This window comes from Siphateles boraxobius, unplaced genomic scaffold (genome assembly GCF_051911475.1).
Source record: "Siphateles boraxobius isolate OS27281-9 unplaced genomic scaffold, OSU_SipBor_1 8, whole genome shotgun sequence".
NCBI classification, from domain to species: domain Eukaryota; kingdom Metazoa; phylum Chordata; class Actinopteri; order Cypriniformes; family Leuciscidae; genus Siphateles; species Siphateles boraxobius.
This window is the reverse complement of record NW_027509208.1, coordinates 36600630-36621271: the sequence shown is the minus strand read 5'-3', so window position 1 is coordinate 36621271 and position 20642 is coordinate 36600630. Positions and strand designations below refer to the sequence as shown.

At 38.0% G+C, this 20642-nt stretch overlaps 1 protein-coding gene across 1 annotated transcript; it reads right to left on the bottom strand.

Annotated features, from left to right (window-relative positions):
* Positions 1–1033: 1033 nt before the first annotated feature.
* Positions 1034–20213, bottom strand: opn8a (opsin 8, group member a). Its single transcript, XM_077220818.1, has 4 exons — positions 19886–20213; positions 5405–5698; positions 2835–3166; positions 1034–1871 (listed from the first exon to the last, which is right to left on the bottom strand). The coding sequence occupies exons 1-4, from the start codon at positions 19953–19955 to the stop codon at positions 1560–1562; spliced, it is 1008 nt and encodes a 335-aa protein (XP_077076933.1). The 5' UTR covers positions 19956–20213; the 3' UTR covers positions 1034–1559.
* Between the last annotated feature and the right edge of the window lie 429 nt (positions 20214–20642).

The window sequence follows — 20642 nt, the reverse complement described above, 5'->3', positions numbered from 1 at the left end:
CACTGTGTACGTCGCCATACAGAAACACTAGCAAGTACATTATTTTGGGATTATCTCTAACTTGTGTACCATGAAGGCTTTAAAAACAATTGAAATAAGTAAGTCTTTTAATCTTTTCCTTTGATATGTAATCATTTCTGATTAGTTATGTACCTCTGTCTTGTGTCTTTTTTTCTTTCCGTTTATTTGTTCTATATGTTGACTGTTTTCTTCTTTGCTTACATAATGTTTTCAATAAAAAAATAAAATTTAAAAAAAGCTAGAAACGCTTGCGCCAACTTCAAGCATAATAATTACAATGGTGGACAACATCGTGTTTCTGCAAATGTTTCTCCTGGCTTTGCGGTTATAAAATATGTTTAGGACACATCTAAACCCGCCTCCAGCCCCGCCGTAAGCATGACACGGTGGTAAAAGAACGGTTCTCTGGTTCTAGTCCAGCAAAGAGTTGGTGCCGCTTTGGAACCAGTTTTCCTGGCCGAGAACCGGTTCTTTGGCTGTCGAAACACAAAGAACCGGTTCGCGAGTAGGCACCGGCTCCGAACCGGCTCTCAAAATGCTTTGGTGGAAAAGGGGTAACAGAGAGTTGATCTGCAGTGAAGCTAGTGTCATGAAAAGCCATGGTCGGGGGAGAACCAAAAAGATTTTTTCATAGGGTAAAAAATGTGACCAGCTGAAGAAAGCACCTATTGCAGCTTTTAAAGGAGCTGACACACATCAGATGACTCTGATTGGAAACACGATTCCTGTAAATAATTTTCAATGATTCTATTCAACAGTAAGAGACCATCTGTGCCTTATAGCTTGACATGGTGAGTGTGACTTTTTTTAAAATCAAGTCTCAATGGAGTTTTTGTATTGAAGGAGTCATGCAAACAGCCTTCAACAGGATCCTTCTTTCAATCTTTGTCACCCAATGATCAGCCCCTTTCACTGGTAATTGCAGTTTTGGATGCATTAATCTGGCACTAATAAATAAAAAATCACATTGATTGTTGAAGAACAAAGAACACAGGAGGGAAATACACAGAACCAGAGTGTGACAAAATGGTTTTAATGAAAAACAGGTTCAATGGAAAGCATTTATCATAAAGGACTTCAATAGCTTTTATCTCACAACGATCTGACGAAAGCAAAAAGGTTCGACAGCGATAAAAGATTATATAAAAGGACAAAAGAATAAGACATTGCTCAAACAGATAAACATGGGATTGTCAGTGAACAGAGAACAGTGTGTTGAATTCATGCTGGATCTCAAATCACCAACAGTCTTTGAAAGAGAATATCCTAAGAATATCTGGAATGGAACTATATTTCCAATAGTTTAAAATAAAATTTTCTCAGTCAATTGCTTCATTTTGTGTCCTACATTCATGCAGTGCTCTATTGTGGTCTGTAGACACAGACTTGATACTGTTGAAGATGCATTAGCACACCAAGACCAAGTGTTTCTAGGCTTCAAACCATTCGGCAACCTTTCTTTCCTTTGATTTATTCATTGGAGCTTATCTCCTCACCTCTCCAATATATTATTAGAGGTGACCTCTACCATTGTGCGGTCACTCTTCTCCTGTCTTTTGTGCCCCGCTATTTTCCTCTGAGCGTTCTCCTCCTGTGATTTTGATCACAGCATCCCAACAGCCTTGGTAACAACACATCCGGATTTGTCGTAGCTCTCTGCGGAAAGATTTGCGGAAAATATAGTAGACAAAAGGGTTGTACACCGTTGAGCATTTTGCGAAGAGGCAGGGTAGCAAGCTGACAATGGGCGCCATGCTGTCTTTGCCCTCGGAGTGAAACATGGTCCAGAGACTGATGAACACATAGGGCGTCCAGGACACAATAAAGCCAGCGCTGATCAGGATACCCATCTGAAACACAGGAGGGAAACTTGAATTGACAACAGAAAGCAGTTCTGAGTGATTCATGTTGGACAGGCTGCCGCTCTTGTCTGGAGGAAAGGGCACTCATGCATTAATTCAGAATGATGGTTCCACATGCACCATTTAATAATTAAGGTTTATGAACAACATTGTGCTTAAAGATCATAGCTGGCAGGTACAGGGAAAAGTGTTCAGAAATAGATGATTGCCATTTTGCCCTTACCTCCAGGAGGGACAGCCCTAACAATACACTTACAAAACACTTTAAATGCAAGTTCCTGGCAAGCACACATGGGACTATTTCTTGGAATCTGTTTACTTCCATTAGTGACCTTTAAAGAGGAACTGGATCTTGACCTTTACCCACTTCTATAATTTGGGAAACAAACAGCAAAATATTTCCTCTTAGGTTTTTGATTTTAGATTGGAAACCAGCTGAGCAAAACATTTTTGTTGTGGCAGAAGATGGAGCAGGGGTGTGAATCGGCGTCTGTCACTTACAGCAGGAAAAACTGTTAAGCTTCCAGATGTGTGAACGCTCCAGGGTTTGCACGTACTGTGACCCTGCATGTTGTTAAACACTTAAAAGGACAAAAGTTTGCAGGTTTTTAACAAGCTTTGTGTTGTTACAACGGAGAAAGAGTAGCCTATACATTGTTCATTTATATACAGACACTGTAACAATGCAAGGCAGGTTGAAAAACTGCAAACGTGTCCTTTAAGTGTTTAACAGCATGCAGTGTCACTGTACGTCCAAACCCTGGAGCGTTCACACATCACACATCAGAAATCAAAAAGACAAGCTTTCAAAGTAAATGGCTCTTTAAAGGAAAAAAAAAACCCCTACCCTTAATTAATCTTTTCATAAGGAAATTTGAAAAGTAATAATGGAGCCTTCCAATTTTGAGAAAGCACTTAATATTTTAGTGCGCAATATTGGATGGCCCTTACCAGGGTGACTTTTCTCTCAACGGCCCCTGAGTTGGGCAGGATATCATTGCTCTGGATGGACTGATAAGCCTTGTGGAGCTTCCAGGCGATGCCAGCGTAGGTGAACAGGATGACTCCACATGGGATCAGGGTGCACAGGATGGCCAAAGACATAATGAACGAAGAGCCGTTTAAGGAGTGCTGGTACTCGGCCCAGTCCACAGAACAGGCCAAACCGTAGGGTTCCGGCCCATATCCTCCCCATCCCAGAAGAGGAAACACTGCCCAAAGCAGTGAATAAAGCCAGATGACACCAATCCATATACTTATAGTTTTTCTTCGAAACTTGCTTCCTGTAACAGATTTGAAATAAAAATTTTAGCCATGCCTATGAATAAAATTCAAGACTTCTCAGGTAACAAATACCATTGCCAATAACCTATTTTTCCTTCAGGTTTCTTTGTAAATGCAGAGGAGCTTTGAAGTTAATTAGCAGGTTGGTAAATTTGAAAAGAAAAACAAAAACTGTCTAATTAGGAAATCACAGATTAACCATCAGTCTGTCTATATTACCCAATAACCTTTTGATGCATTGTTCAGGATTTCAAGCATAATTTCTGTGCTTGTGTTTCACGTTGGTACAAAATAATTAAAAAGTACATAAAGTTAAGAGTCTACATATTCAATTCAATTCACATTTATTTGTATAACGCTTACACATCGCTTCTTACAGAAAATGCATGCGTCTAATTTAAATTTAAAGTGATCTAAAGTTGGTTTCCAGAAATTTACATATACAAATCACGCAGTTAGCTAACAATGTACACATAGTACATACAGAACATTTTAAAAGCTCATTTTGGATGATGAATCATATGTCATATATAAAAATGGGTCATACAATTGGCTGAGCGTGTCCACAAAATGACAGAATTAAGTTTACATAGAGTGTTGTTAATATGAATATATTAAACTATCGTCTAAAAATAACAATTTATTACAAGAACATATATTTCTTGGAATTAAAAACAGGGCCAAAAGTGTTAATATAAAGGAAATTTCAGCATTGATTTTTCACAGGTTTTTTTACCCATATTTTGAATTATGGACTGCATTGTGTTTTAGGGTTAAAGGAAATGTCTGTTAATGGATAATGGATCCTGGCAGAAAATAACATTTTTACAGATTTTTTCTTACGGTGTATTTTCAAAATGCATAAATGTCATAACTCAATCTTCCGGTGAAACAATACACTTCAGTCATTAGTCTTAATATTGACTGCAAGCTCAAATTTAGATCTGCATACAATCAACAACCGGTGGAAAGAAGCAAGTCTTTCCACCTACATATTTTCAATTATCTGTTTCACTTAGATATAGATGAAAATATTGTTTCTTGTTTTTTCTAAATCTTTGCCCACATTTCTTTTTTCACCAACCATTGAACACTTTAATTTAACAAAGCACATAATGGAACCCTTTATATCCCGCGACTTCATTCCATTCGTGGTGACAATGTATTATTTGTGGCTTCCTGCTGTTTATAATCTCGTATTCTAAGTGATCTAAAGTTATGTTTCCAGAAATGTAGATATACAAATCACGCAGTTAGCTAACAATGTACACATAGTACATACAGAACATTTTAAAAGCTCATTTTGGATGATGAATCATATGTCATATATAAAAATGGGTCATACAATTGGCTGAGCGTTTCCACAAAATGACAGAATTAAGTTTAGGCCTACATAGAATGTTGTTAAAGGGGTCATATAATGCCATTTTTGTACAAGTTAATTCGAATCTTAGCGTCTAAATGGAAACTTTGTATTATACTTTTATTAAAAATTCTCATTAGTATTTTAAGAAAACACAAATTTTACATGGTCAAAAACAGCTCTGTTTTCAGCACGCCGTTTCAGTGTATATGCCTTTAAATGATAATGAGCTTGCTGACACCGCTCCTCTGTTCTTTGGGGCGTTTTTGACACAACGCACATGGAGTGTTGCCTTGACAACAGTTGATGGTATATCTTGGCGAAAGAATGGCAGCGGGAGTCTCTGAGGACACATCTGTAGTGTTGCATTGAACACTTTAATTTAACAAAGCACATAATGGAACCCTTTATATCCCGCGACTTCATGCCATTTGTGGTGACAATGTATTATTTGTGGCTTCCTGCTGTTTATAATCTCGTTTTATCATCAGACAATAGAAACACAGTGATGTGTCATCTATTTATTCTTATTTTACTGTGATTACATTGTATGTAATTTGCTAGTACAAATGGAGTTTTCAATCTCTGCTGTGTAAAACCATACGTGTTATAGGGGAGACCAGGGCTAGTTGTCACACTTTTTACAGTGAATATTTCTCAGTGTTTAGTTTTGACAAATCTTAAAATTTTTACTATAAAAGCTATTGAACATTTCCACTGTTATTGCCCAGGATATATAAAAACACAGTTCATTAAACACACATTGACCTTTTGTGCTTGGATGCAGCAAAATTAAATGAAATATTGAATCAATAAAGCAATCAATGTTTCTAAATCTCACTTTGGGACCTAATGCGATCAGCACAGTAGCTACCTGATTTCGGAGGGTTTCCTGTCACCAGATATCTCACTAACCCCATGACGGCCAGAGTCATGATGCTGGCCACGCTGAAGATCATACCCATCAGGCCATAGTACAGGCAGGAAGGGTCACCTCCAATCCAGGCGTGATTGAAGGCCGAGGCGATTGAGAGTGGGTACATGCTGAGAGCCATACCAATGTCAGTCACGGCCAGATTGACCGTGAGGAGCTCAGGAGCTTTGAGAACACTGTGACGCCAAGCGGCTGCTACCAGGACGGCTGCGTTGCCCAGGATGGAGAGGAAGGCTGGAGAAATATTTGGGGTAAACAAAGAATAAATCAAATTTCAGATCAATCAACTAACTAAGATTGTGTCTGATTTATGACAGTCACTTTTAAGAAAAGTCTGTTCACTCGGCGACCATATTTGCAACACCTCAGGGCAGCTATTTGGGCATCAGAGACCAAGTCCTATGTGACTGAAACTGAAATCACATTTAACTAACATATTTCAAATCAGCAACAAAAATCTGACATAAACTGTCCCATAAACGTTGTTACTTGCTCAAATATTGTTAAAACATTTTTCAAAGTTGCACTTTCTCCCATTCATGGTAATATGAGTGCATTGTCTTGATATTTTTAAAGTCTTTGTTTATGATACGGGCTTGATTATCTCCACCTGTACTGTATGCTATATAACATTACATTCATCCACCACCAGTGCCAAAGAATTTATTTAAACCCTTTCACGCATAGAGGTCACTGCAGTGGACAGCTATTCAAAAAGCATTATCTTATGCATGATTTTGATGGCATAGTTGCACATCAACCTCTACAGTGGACACTAGTGCTGCATCATCCTATACATTGCCACCAAGTGGCAAGCCGTTGTATTTTTTTTTCTCAAAACCAAGATGGCCAACAGCCAGTCAGAAATGCCAAATTGCTCCAGAATATTAATCCATTCCTTCTATCCTGGGAGACTCTTGCAGGTTAAAAAAAATGTCGTAGCATCAAGTAACATCTAAGAAGTCATATCACTGTTAAATTTTAAAAGTATTGATTTTAGATTAGGAGGAAATTCTGATTTATTATATTGTTACAATAATTGAAGCGGTGACTGTGTGTGTTATATATATATTTTTATGGTTTTCACATGATTTTGTATCATTTAATCATTAGTTTGTTAAATACGCACAGTATAGCTGTGTTATTTCTGTTTTATGTATAACACAGTAGCTCTAAAAAACGCACAATGTCTACTCAAGTGGACATCTGAAAATCTCTTTTAAAAAAATATGTGTAAAAGATCAAATAAAAGTTCATATCTTGTTTTTCATGTCGTAAGAGCAATAAAACGGGGGGAAAAAATCCTGACTGGGGTTGTCAATTCATGCATGAAAGCATTAAGATAAATATAATTGTATCAATAATTATCAAAAAAATTGAATTAGAAATTATTTGAATTAACTTTAAAATGAACAAATTATTATTAATAATAATTATAATAATTAAAATGTTAGCAGAAATCAAAAAAGCTAATTTCATCATGCGGTCACAACGTGCCATCGTGATGACGTTAAGGACGCACGTGCACTCTGTCTGTAGGCCAGAACAGGACATCACAACATGAAAATCATCTCTCAAAAACGATGTTCAAAATGATGTATATAAATTATAAGTGCATAAAAGTATACTCGCATTTATTCTGTTTGTTAATTAAGGGGATTTCACGTGATCTATGAAGAGACTGTCACAGTTATGTAGAAGTAAAAAACCCCAAGAGAATGAAAGGCCCGTTTGTAATGATTATTTTCGTTTAATTCGTTCATTTCATGGTTTTAAAGCAACCTACTCAAAGTTTGACAATGTTTATGCTTATGTTAATTAGACTTCATATATTCGACAGATCGATCGCAGCTTGGATTAGGGTTTTGGATTATTTTTGGATGTATGTTTACATTCCATCAAGAACATTTTAAGGTAAGGTTTGTATTCACTCACATCAGCGTTTTATAATCTGTGCTGGGGTTTTTGACTGAGCTGTAGGTTATGTGAAGCATTTTACTCATTCTCTCATCTGTATCGCGACGCTTTTGTCGTCGACCCTGGAACTTTACAGGTAAGTTCTTGAAGACGTTTTAAATCTAAAATAAATCTGTATTAATAAATTTGATAAATAATTACGGTACGTATGTCTTGTCGATGTACTTTTTAGCCACTTGTCTTGACCACTTTTTTGCAATTCTTATCTAACTGTTGTTTGAAGATGCTGTGAAAGGTGTACTGTATAGTAGGTCTACATGCGAATACATAATTTTAAAAACGTAAAAAAATAATATATAGCCTATTTTACATATTATTTTGCTTTTTTTTGTCGGGGTTCAACCCTTAACTAGGGTCAGACTCTTGAACAATTTTTAAGAAGCAAAGGTTGTAAAGCAATTGGCGATACAATCTCAACTCTGTATGACAAGCTCATCTCTGTTTACAGTAGTCCTATATGCATGTCAATTTTATTTATTTTTTGTTTATAAAAAAAGGAAGACCACTAGCCTATTTGAAAAATATAAATGTCACTAAGCAATCATGGTGACTCTTCAACTGAAAAGATATGTTCTACATCATCTATGCTGGGATGAAAATCCACCCAAAGATCAATTTTTGGGTTGAACAGGGTTGAACAGTAACGCATTTCATGGCAATCTAGCCAACGGCAGTAAAAAAGCAGGGCCAAAATCTGACTGATTTTCTTGTGTGGTCAACAGTGTTCTTAGAAATGGTCTTAAAGGCCCCCTGAAAATTTTTTTTTTTTGGCTTTTAGTATGAATATGTTAGCCGTACTGTTATCTATAGTAGTGTGCTCCAAAACAATGGCAAAATTCACATTTAGAAGATCTAAGCATTTGAAACGTACAGTCTCTTACTTCTGTCAATATGGATCAATGATTTTGATGACATCACTCTGCACTTCAGCTTCTCATCAGGTTTTCTGTCCAATCAAATGCTGTCTAGAATCTACAGCACCAACCCCCCCCCCCCCCCCCCAATTTATAAATATACGCTGACGCTGTGGCTAAAATCGTTCACTTGTTCACAAAGACACACACACACACACACACACACACACACACACACACACACGAACAAACAAACACATGGCACATAGTGCACTATATAGGGGATAGTGAACGATTCAGACAGTGTAGATATGCTTTTCATTGGGGCGAATGAAGTCTGGATTCACTTTAGTGTCACGCGAACTGCAAGCTGATTGATGTTATCCAGAACGCTGATGTTCCATTTGGAGAATTACCGGCCTTGTGTCCTCCCGTCCTTGGAAGTTTGTACTCCTGAATTGAACTTTCCATGTCCGAACTAGCAAGGACACAAGTCCAAACGTTGCCTACTTGGTATTGAGAAATGCCTACAGTAGCCCAGAGCGGCGCCAGATCATATGCGCAAGTCGGCGCAGACCACAAAACTTATCGGACCCATTTGAATTCTGCACAGAATGCTATATTTGAAAGCGATATGGGGAAGATTAGGAGGAGAAACGGTTAGAGATTAGGAGGAAACTGCGGCTTTACCGAGCTCAAGGGCTCTGGCCGAGCTGTGACATAAACGAGACGCTATTGGCTATTTAAAAAAGGGGAGGAGCTGTTCGATATGTCCCGCCCTGTCTTCCTGTTACAGTGGAAATGACGTCAACACATTGAATAATGCTGTGCATTTCAAGGCACTTCAGTGGGCCTTTAAGAAAATGTGTCTTTTGAAAGATGGCATCTGCTCTTGCAGATCAGCAGTATGTAATATTATATTTAATGTTATTTGGTTCCCAGCAGCTCCAGTCATAGTGCCTGAGGCGTAAAAAAAAAAAAGGTAAACGTTGCAGGTCATACCACACTGTAGTATTTTGCAAAGAACTGTGCGAAAATAAGTCAATAATCTGCTAATTGTGAAAATAAGTCAATAATCTGCTAATTGTACAGGTATGCCAGGGGAGTTTTGCATAAATGTAGGCAGAGGCACAATTGATTATGGGTTGCAGCCCATTATGTAATGCAAATTAAAAAATTCTCAATTCGTTGAGCTAGTTACACAGTCAATAGCTTGCCCAATATTAAAATTCTATTGAGGGAAATTTCTAATTAAATTATGACTTATCGTTAACTCATGGCTGATGTGTGACGAAAGCAGGCTTTCGAGATTGTGCTTTGTCTATAGTTTGTTGGAAGCAGGACTTTTCACATTAGCACACTTAATGTCACATCACTGACATTTACCTATGTCAACATCTGTTTATGTCGTGTTCATAAATAGATGTATAAAAACAGGCAGGGACATTAACCTAATGACAGGGTTAAAACAGATTCTCAGAAAAGCCTAACAGGTATTCTTTGAAGCTGTCGCATGACAACAGATGCACTCTGACATGAATATGATTCATTTAAAAGATCTTGCATAAAAAAAACGCAGGCAACTGCTAATTGGAAAAATAATTACAGCATGATTTTTTCTGCAGTCTGATTTCTTTAGACGCTCAGTCTCCATTGAGGTGCCAAAAAGTAATTAAGCAAAAGAACAATATTGTTTCCTATCCTCTGTTTAATCTCACTCTAATCAGACAAAAGCGCTGACATGCTATTGCATCTTTGGCAGAAAAGCATTAAATTAGTATTTAATAGTGTACTGAGCAGTTAAACTGTTTACATAACTAGATTTAATGCTATTTCTAAAGCTCTGCATGTTCTGTTGCACTCCTGCAACTGCATGTCAGACAGAAATGGGAAAAAAATCATAAATCACTGTGAGATATTTCTTGGTGCATTCTTAGGGATTTGCATGGATCTGGTGTAAACGGTAAACAAAGTCAAGTGAGCTGTCTCTGAGAGCATTACAAAGACGTTCATCAACTCTGTGATTTCCTTTGTACAGTTCAGTGGAGCGCTGTCACATTCTCTTGAGCACATCAGGAAACGCTGGTCTGTCCTCCGCTCTGCTCGCAACGGTGTTCGAAAGCTGAAAAATGCTGCCTTCTACATGCTGTTTATATTATATCCTATTAAAATGCCACAATGTTCAGTTTTTAAGTATCTTCTTTACCTAGATGTACACTGTAAAAAAAAGATTTTTCAAAGTTAAATACAACAACAGATTATTCGAGTACATTTTACAAGAAAATGCCAGTTCAGTCTTTCTACTTGCTGTTTCTTTGTAATTATTTGCGAAATTGAACAATTTCTGAGTAAAAATATTCAAAATAAATCTTAGTCCCTTTTTTTTAGTGTACCAACAAATTATTAATATTTTTTTTTTCAGTTTATTTCTAGAAATGTACATTCACTGAAATTGAATTTGCTCTAGATCTTTTCAACCAAAGGTCCATGAAAGTGATATCTATATATAATATTCATTACATTTCGATAAGGATGCATGCTACTGTAATACTTTTAATGTCACTGCTGATAAATGAGTGCACAAGTGTCTAACTAAAACACTAAAAACTAAAATCAAATGTTTTAAATGCTACTACAAGTAAATGTAGGCATCATGCACAGTATGAAAAATGCATTTTGAGATTAGCCACATTTAATAGTGTTCTTAAATTATTAGGGAACTTTCAAAGTGAACTTTCAAAGATGAACTATAAGTGAGCATTATAGGTGATCGCAAAGGTAATCTAAATGTAAAAATGGAGGAAATGAGAATGCATTGCACAATAAATATCATTGACAGATAATGATTTAAAAAACACTAATATCACCAGATAATTGATAAGGTACTGCTATATCATGCATCCCTAACATTAACTAATAATCTAACAAAGATTATGTAATAATGATATAAATTAAATTTTTTAGGTGAACTGTACTTTGAAAAAGTAGGCTACTGTTGAAACTTGTTTGAGACCTGAAGCCGTGCCTGTTTTTACTCAATTACTGCATATTAAGTTGTTGTCTGAATGAGCAGCGATGCAGCTCATAAGTTTCGGACACAGCCGTGTTCTCTCGTTCTTACCACCATCATAAATGCAAAGCCACATGCAGTGATTGCGTGGACTGCTAGAGATCTAATGTAAATGCACTGCAGTGACACTTACCTATACTGTAGATAGAAACAATTGAAGTTGTTACATTTGTCAAACAGGGACATACAGAGAGCACATACTGTAATACTCCTATTGTGTCGACAGAAGACTATTTTGTGTGCATGTGTACTGTACGTCTGACCCTCCCTGAGGGAATAGGAGAAACATGTTCAATGACCTTATTCCTCTGACCTTCAAAAGAGATAGAAAGACCCTTTCTTCAGCTTCACTATATGATCTAATGCATAACACTTTCATTTTACTCTGGTATGGAAATATTAAAAAAAATCCAGAGTTGTACATGTATCTGCAGGTATTACACATGAATTGACTCTCAGAGTAAAAATGTAAGATTTTTTTTTTCATGTTTGTGCAATGCATAACCTGAGACAGTGAAACTGCAGATAAATATCAAAACAGATATCCAGAGTTAGCACTTAACTTCTGGACTTATAGAGGTGTGTAATTCTAATTATTATTTGTAATTCTTTTTCAGCTATTTCTTTTTCAGGTTGCTTGCTGCGGTAAATTACCATGAAATCAGTGCAAATACAAATTGTGTTGCCCAATTCGCTTTGATTGATATTTTTAAGATCTCTTCTGAAGACTTCTGTATACTTTTTCCTCAGAAGAAACATCTTAAAAGAAAGTGTCAGCATTTAAAGGGTTAGTTCACCCAAAAATGAAAATTTTGTCAGTATTTACTCACCCTCATGTTGTTCCAACCCCGTAAGACCTTCTTTCACGTTCGGAACATGAATTAAGATATTTTTGATGAAATCTGAGCGCTGGATCACTCCTCCATAGGCTTCTTGAGGGATTGAACTTGCAGGCCCCGAAAAGTTATTACAGACATCGTTAAAATAGTCCAAGTGACTACAGTGGCAGAATCTTAAGTTTATCAAGCGACGAGAATACTTTTTGTGCGCAAAAACAAACAAAAATAACGACTTTATTTCAACTCTTCATTTCCTTCTCTGTGGGCCTCGAGTCAGTTCACTAGTGTAATAGCGTAAGCTTCTGTTGTTGTACATCACACACATGACCAGCGTCGGGCAATAGTGAGCCTACGTGTGACGTAGCTCTACGCAATCACACTAAGTTAACTGACTAGAGGCCAACAGAGAAGGAAATGAATAGTTGAAATAAAGTCGTTATTTTTGTTTGTTTTTGCGCACAAAAAGTATTCTCGTCGCTTGATAAACTTAATATTGAGCCACTGTAGTCACTTGGACTATTTTAACGATGTCTTTAATAACTTTTCGGGGTCGGCAAGTTCAATCCCTCAAGAAGCCTATGGAGGAGTGATCCAGCTCTCAGATTTAATCAAAAATATCTTAATTCGTGTTCCGAAGATGAAAGAAGGTCTTACGGGGTTGGAACAACATGAGGGTGAGTAAATACTGACAGAATTTTCATTTTTGGGTGAACTATCCCTTTAATGTTATTGCGGTGTAGGAGAAACATTTGAGATTACAGAGATGTTTTGTGATTTTTCTTACAGTTATTAGTATGTTGTGGAGAGGAGAGTATTTTATGTTGTAAAGAGCATTAAACTGGTCCTATTCATATCTGTTATTGAGCTGGTGATCGTGAATGTACTCTTTTGGATGAAACATTTCTCATTATTATCAATGTTGATAACAGTTGTGTACCATTTTTTTAGGATTCTAAAAAACAACTAAGAAACAACAGCATTTATTTGAAATAGAATCTTTTGTAACATTATTAATGTCTTTACTGTCACTTTTGATCAATTTAATTCCTCCTTGATGAATAAAAGTATTGACCCCCCCCCCCCCAAAATAAATAAATAAATAAATTTTTTTACTGACCCCAAAGTTTTGAACGGTAGTGTATAATGTTACAAAAGAAAATATTCTATTTCAGATAAATGCTGTTCTTTTGAACTTTCTATTCATCAAAGAATCCTGAAATAAAAATGTAAATAACTGTTTTCAAAATTGATAATAATGAGAAATGTTTCTTGAGCACCAAATCAGCATATTAGAATGATTTCTGAAGGATCATGTGACACTGAAGACTGGAGTAATGATGCTGAAAATTCAGCTTTGATCACAGGAATAAATTACACTTTACTATATATTCACATAGAAAACAGCTGTTTTACATTGAAATAATATTGCACAATATTACTGGGTTTGTTTTGTATTTTTAATCAAATAAATGCAGCCTTGGTGAGCAGAAGAGACTTCTTTTAAAAACATTACAAATCTTACCGACCCCAAACTTTTGAACGGCAGTGTATGCCGAGGGAAGATTTGAAGATGAGAAGCATGTTGCGAGTGTATTTGGATGCAGTAGTGCTGGTTGCTGTCTGAGTTAATCTCTGATTATTCAAGTGATTGATTAACCCACTTGCATAGTGGTTTCCAACACCTGCTACATATAAATGCCTGGGAATGTATGTGACTTGTCCACAATAAGCCATGGGTCTATAAAAATAGACTTAGGTTTCCATGGCTCTCTGACTTTGACATTTATCTCTGTACATTGTGGCTAAAAATAGTGAATGATTTAATATACCAATTACATATTCTCCATCTAGATATAATGAATAAAAAATTATCTGAATGCGACCTGAAAGGGATTGAACAATGATCATTTCACAGCTCAATGAGTGATCAATCTGTGCTTGAGGCTTATACCGATCTAAGAATGAAATCATGGCTAATCAAATTCAGAATTGAATTTGAATTCTTCATCTAGTTGGTCTGAGATCTAGTTTGAATTCTAATTAATTGCAGCTTGTTAAGCATCAAATCCAGTCACCATATACTCTGTGCCAAATTTACAAGCAATATTGTGTAATAATATCATAAATAACATTTAAATTAGTAAGTTCAGTATGCATGGATGTTTTGGATCAAACTGGTTTTGTTGTTGCATATGATGGTCATTAGCTGGTCCAAGCAGGTAGGGCTGTGCGATTTAAGGAAAATATCTGATTGATATTGCGATTTGATTTGCGATTTAATTTGGTAAAGTCAAACTTCAGCTCAATATTCTCAATAGTGTGGCGCACTCACTCAAAATTAGAGTACAACATGCCTTTAATTTTAGACCCCTCTCCACTACCTTATTTTAGACCCCTCTCCACTACCTTGTTGTCTAGCAGATGCAGTGTCCCTTATTATTAGTGTTCATTTTTTCAGCTATTTTTCTTTTTATCTAGTCTTAGTCCTGTGTCAAATGTACTTTTTAGTTGTTGTTATATTTCGTCAACCATGTCCTGTATTTGTGTCACGGATGGAACAGGAGTCAGACTGGTGCTAAGTGAATAGGTTTATTTCACAGGTTTTGCAGCAGCAGACAGTGATATGGTGAATATGAAGACAGATGATACTTTGTATGGTAACTTAGCTGAGGAATTTACAAGTGTCTCTTTTGCAGATGCAGGCGAAGGGTCCCAGGAACGGATGCAGATGAAAGGCAGAAGACTGATGATGATGGTTGAAGGCAAGGCTTGTATAATGTCCAAAGGAAGGCAGGTAAGTAGCGGGTAAGTATAGCAGGAGAGTCTGTGGGTCGTGTGTAGACGAGACCAGACAATGAGTGTGTGAAAGGGAGCTGAATATAAAGGGAGGTGAGATGATGGTGATCAGTATTCAGGGGATAGTGAACGAGAGGGAGGAGTGAGTGAATGAGTGGGAGGAGTGAGTGAAGATGGTGGAAACCTGACAGTACCCCCCTCCTCCGAGACGGCTCTTGACGACTGAGAAGAGGGATGAGGGCGGTGACGAGGTCTACCCTGGGGCCTGGGAGCTGGACGGTTTTTAACAGGGAAACATGAAAAGGTGATATCTGGTACTGTGGAGGAAGGTTGAGTCTGTATGTGACGTCGTTCAGCTGCCTCTGTATGGTGAATGGACCGATGTATCGAGGACTCAGCTTACAGCAAGGCAGGCTGAGGTGAATGTCTCGAGTTGATAGCCACACCTTCTGTCCTGGCTGATACTGAGGAGTTTCCAATTGCCGACGATCAGCTTGGTCCTTATGCCTCCGCACTGCCTGCTGGAGATGCACGTGAGCCGAGTCCCATACCCTCTGGCTCTGATGGAACCAGAAATCGACAGCTGGAACCTGGGAGGGATCACCCGACCAAGGGAAGAGAGGAGGTTGATAGCCCAGGACACACTGAAAGGGGGTGAGCCCAGTGGTTGACTGCCGAAGGGAGTTCTGGGCGTATTCCGCCCTGGGAAGGAACTGGCTCCAGCTGTCCTGGTACTGGTGGCAGTAGGTCCTGAGGTAACGTCCGATCTCCTGGATCTTCAGCTCAGTCTGGCCGTTAGTCTGAGGGTGGTATCCAGAAGACAAGCTAAGCGTAGCCCCGAGGCGTTTGAAGAATGCCTGCCACACTCTAGAAATGAACTGCGGACCTCTGTCCGAGACGATGTCTTCGGGAATTACGAAGTTCCGAAATACATTATTGAAGAGGGCCTCTGCGGCCTCGAAAGCAGTAGGAAGTCCTGGCAGGGGAATTAGTTTGCAGGCTTTAGAGAAGCGATCCACAACTACGAAAACACATGTGTGGTTGTCGGATCGGGGCAGGTCAGTCATGAAGTCCACTCCAATATGGGACCATGGACGCTGGGGAATAGGCAATGGCACGAGCTTGCCTTCCGGGAGTTTTCTGGGGATGTTGGTAACTCTTTGTTAGGACTCCACAAAGACTGGGCCCATTGGAGCGCTCGACCGGATAACAGGGAGATAATAAAGGCCACACGGGCTGAATCGTTTGAAAACTGGTGAACTTGCATCTGGAAGTAAAGGGAGGTTTGAAGAAGGAAACCGCTGCAGTCCTCCGCCTCTCCGGTGAATGTCGCTGGTCGGGCCATGGTACTCGCAGAGGCAGCTGATGAAGTAGCGGATGTTTGCGGAAGTAAGTGTTGGCGTGCCGAGTGGATGAGATCTTCGGAGACGGCGGGTGGATCGGTAGGTGGTGAAGAAAGGAGCGTTTGGCGAACTGCCTGGACGAGTTCACCAAACGGATCGCGAGATGAGTTCTCCACGGGCTCCGCTGGATTCTGCATGTTTGGTCTGGTCTTCTGTCACGGATGGAACAGGAGTCAGACTGGTGGTAAGTGAATAGGTTTATTTGACGGGTTTTGCAGAAGCAGACAGTGATATGGTGAGTATGAAGACAGATGATACTTTGTATGGTAACTTAGCTGAGGAATTAACAAGTGTCTCTTTTGCAGATGCAGGCGAAGGGTCCCAGGAACGGATTCAGATGAAAGGCAGAAGACTGATGATGATGGCTGAAGGCAAGGCTTGTATAATGTCGAACGGAAGGCAGGTAAGTGGCAGGTAAGTATAGCAGGAGAGTCTGTGGGTCATGTGTAGACGAGACCAGACAATGAGTGTGTGAAAGGGAGCTGAATATAAAGGGAGGTGAGATGATGATGTGCCGGTGATGGTGATCAGTATTCAGGGGATAGTGAACGAGAGGGAGGAGTGAGTGAATGAGTGGGAGGAGTGAGTGAAGCTGGTGGAATCCTGACAATTTGTTTAGTTTAGTTTTCATCAATGAAAAAGTAGTCACATTTTCGTCCTGCTGCATAATGGTTAAAATGATGATCCCAATTATTTTGCTCAAAATTATAATCATAGTGATTTATTGTCATTTGAGGAATAAAGCTCATCAGAATTGTTGCACTTTAACCTATAAGCATAAATCAAGAGAATGTCAACCCATACACATGGTTTATTTGACCTCATCTAGTTTCCTGATATACTATAGGCTATTTATCATAGGGCCTACTGGTAAAACAAGGAAGCTCTCTTAAAAATTAAAAAAGGTGAATTCTTAGTAATCAAATAAATCCAATTTACTTTAATGTTTTTCTATTAAAACAACAGCAAAAAAGACGTATTGTCATACAGAGCTGGATAAGTGCAGTTATTCAGCAATCACAATAGGCTATAGTCGAGATTTATTTGGATTTTTCTTGTTTGGATTTTATTTTTTGTCGCATCAAGCAGCTCGTGACAGAACACAGAACGACCGAATGACACTTTGATTTGAGCAGAATATCTCAAATCTCAAATGGAGATCGCTAAACTGGACTTGACAAGATTCACATTGATTTACATAATAATCATTTTTGTTTAATATGGCCATGAGGTGATCAGTGTTTGTTCCATCTAAGACTAAAATGCTGTAGTAAATTTGTGTTATGATTACTATCAAGTCAGACAGTCAAACAGTAGGTTGTGATTTGCTGGTATGCGCTCTCAATGTTAATGTGAATGTAATGCCAATGCCCTCCTGACTAAATCGTGAACAAGGAAATTACTGGAGTCCAGTGATAACAGTGGCATCACATTGTGGCTCTGGGGTAAACCAAATGAAACGTGATGTGTGAGCCAATCCCTTGCATATAAAAATCAACATACCTGACAGCATTTATGTACATAGTCAAATGTAAGATAAAAAAAGTACATAGTAAATGAAACAACTACAAAAATGGAATAATTGCATATTTTTCGGATCCTTATATAATATAATTTTCCACCAGTGACAATCATTAATATTTTAAAAAGAACTTGGAAGAAGGTTGTGAAACTTTTTTTCACCCACTTTCTTCATACATTAAAGCTACAATATGTCATTTATTTCGCTGCTAGGGGTCGCTAACCTCTTACAATAAGAAAGGCGTAGATTGATGACGCATAAGCGGAATTATGGAACATGTCGTCATACTGATGGATCTAATAATGTTTATGGATGAGTGAATACATTGATGTTTTTAACAGGACTGTGGTATGAAGCAGGGCATGATTGCAAAAGAGAGACAGATGTCACCGCTAGGGGTGCACGATATATCGAATCAAAATATCACGTTGCCTGATATCATTATATAAAGTCTCGCGATAATTATACGTTATTTTTTTATGCGTCCCGTTCGACATGCAAACGGAGTACTGAAGGAAAATGAAAATTGAGCGGAAGTACGTTGGAGGACAGAGCCAGGCTAGCGTGGAGCCTCCGCGGGAACATAAATCAGTGAAGAAATAGACCGAGACAACAAAACGAAGCAAAAGAAAAGAAAGGACCTAAAGAGAGAGCAAAGGGAGCAAAAGAAAGAACACAAAAGTAAGAAAATTACTGTTGCTCAGGGAGAAGATCGAAGAGGAAACTTTATATCCAGACGAAACTGGACAAGTGTAAATGCATCTGGTTGTTGAAACAACATATGTAAATTTAACTTTTCCCAAAAATGCTAAAAAATAAACATGTGAGAGCGTGTTATAGGCTATATGTAATATTTTAGCCAGATATGACGGCACTACTGCAACACGCATTACCGCAGATGAGAAGCTCTATTTATCAAGCCAACGAGCAAATTAAAGTGAAAGTAAGTCGCAGACGCTTAACACACAATTATCTTCATTAAAAGTAAAACGAAATGATCTTACCAGTGCTTTTGCTGCTCTCTCTTATTGTAGTCTTTGATTTCGATTTTAGCTGATGATCAATAAAATGCAGCTCATTTCTGTTGCTTTCGGTGACGTGAACTCCATTAAATCTGCATATAGCGAAGATCGGATTTATATCCGTTTTGCGAAAACACATTATGTGACCAGGTGTTAATTCAATCGTTTTGATAAATCAGTTAGCTATCCGATCTGAGAAGACGCATGCAGTGGCCAGGTGCCGGGGAAAGTTCAAATTGCCTTCTAAAGGTGGTTGCACGGTTGTTGATGGGCTCTGTTTCTCTCGACATTTTCTTTTTACTTGTTTTTTAGATTCATTTTATTGTTTCTAACATTTCCTGTTCTATAGACATGCTCATTTATTTATTTTTATCTATTTTGATGAGTTTTCCCATACCTTTGTAAATTTACATATGTTTAAAAAAATCAAAATTAATACCGATATCGCAGTATTCATTATCGATATCGCAATATCACATTTTTTTCAATATCGTGACGTGTACCTCTAGCGCCACACGGATATAAAGGAATAAGGACATTTTATTCTACCGAACTACCCGCAAGTGCTGAATTACTACTCACACAGGTCAGTTTATTAGACGAATGAAACTCGTGAGGTTAACCAGGTTAACCATCGGAAACCAGGGATGCGGATATTACGTCATTGACAGCCAACAAGTGAACAAGGACGAGCCATTATTTAAAATTGGAATTTCTCTAAAATTAAAAATCTTTGGGAACTTTTGTGATATTGTAGGCTAAATACACAACTGCAGGAAATATATCACACTGTGCAGGTGATTTTTGGATATTTTATTACAAAAATCTTACATATTGCAGCTTTAAACATACCTAGGTATTATTCAGAGAGTTGTCATTAATATTGAAAACATAAAACCTTGGATATTTCAATAGTATTATGAAAAAGCAGCACTTACCAACCACCAGCAAGTAAGTCCCTGCACCATAATCAACAGCAGGTGACAGTTTAGAGGTGTATCGATCCATTCCAGCTTCTCAGTCTGAATTGCCTGCGAACGTCATCCTGGGGTTTTCAATTTCATCTCCATTTCGCCAGGAAAAACACTCCAATTTGACATTCTGTAATCATAATCATTAGCACCGCGCACTTAATTTCTCCCTCACCTTTTCAGAGTAATCCCTCTTCATACATGGACGACCACACAAACTCATTCACTCGTGTGCTACTTGAGCTTGCATAAGAATCATAGACCCATCCTGTTTATTAGGATTGCAACTCACACTGGTATGACAACGTGACAGTCTGTAGCGTCTAAACTGTCCTCCTCATTTCATGCAAATTCTTCAGTATAGCAAGATAATGGCAAGAAAATGTGTCAAGATTGAATTCTCGGATGTGTCAGTATTGCATACTTTTCACAAAGGGGCATCTGTCACACCCTTTTATATATTGCAGAAGATATGAGCATGAAACTCATTGTTATGTAAGTGCATTATAGCTTTACTTGCCTAAAATGCGCAAGTATACTATTTTGTATTAACAAAAAGCTGTTCTTGCAGTCTGTTTGATAATATTTTATATATTCAGTGTGCATGTTTAATATTCAATCACCATTTGCATTTTGCATGATTAAATTCCAATATTTCTCAATTTTGCATCAGGTTGGGGAATTTGTATGTTACTGCTAGATATTATTTCATTCTTAGAAACAA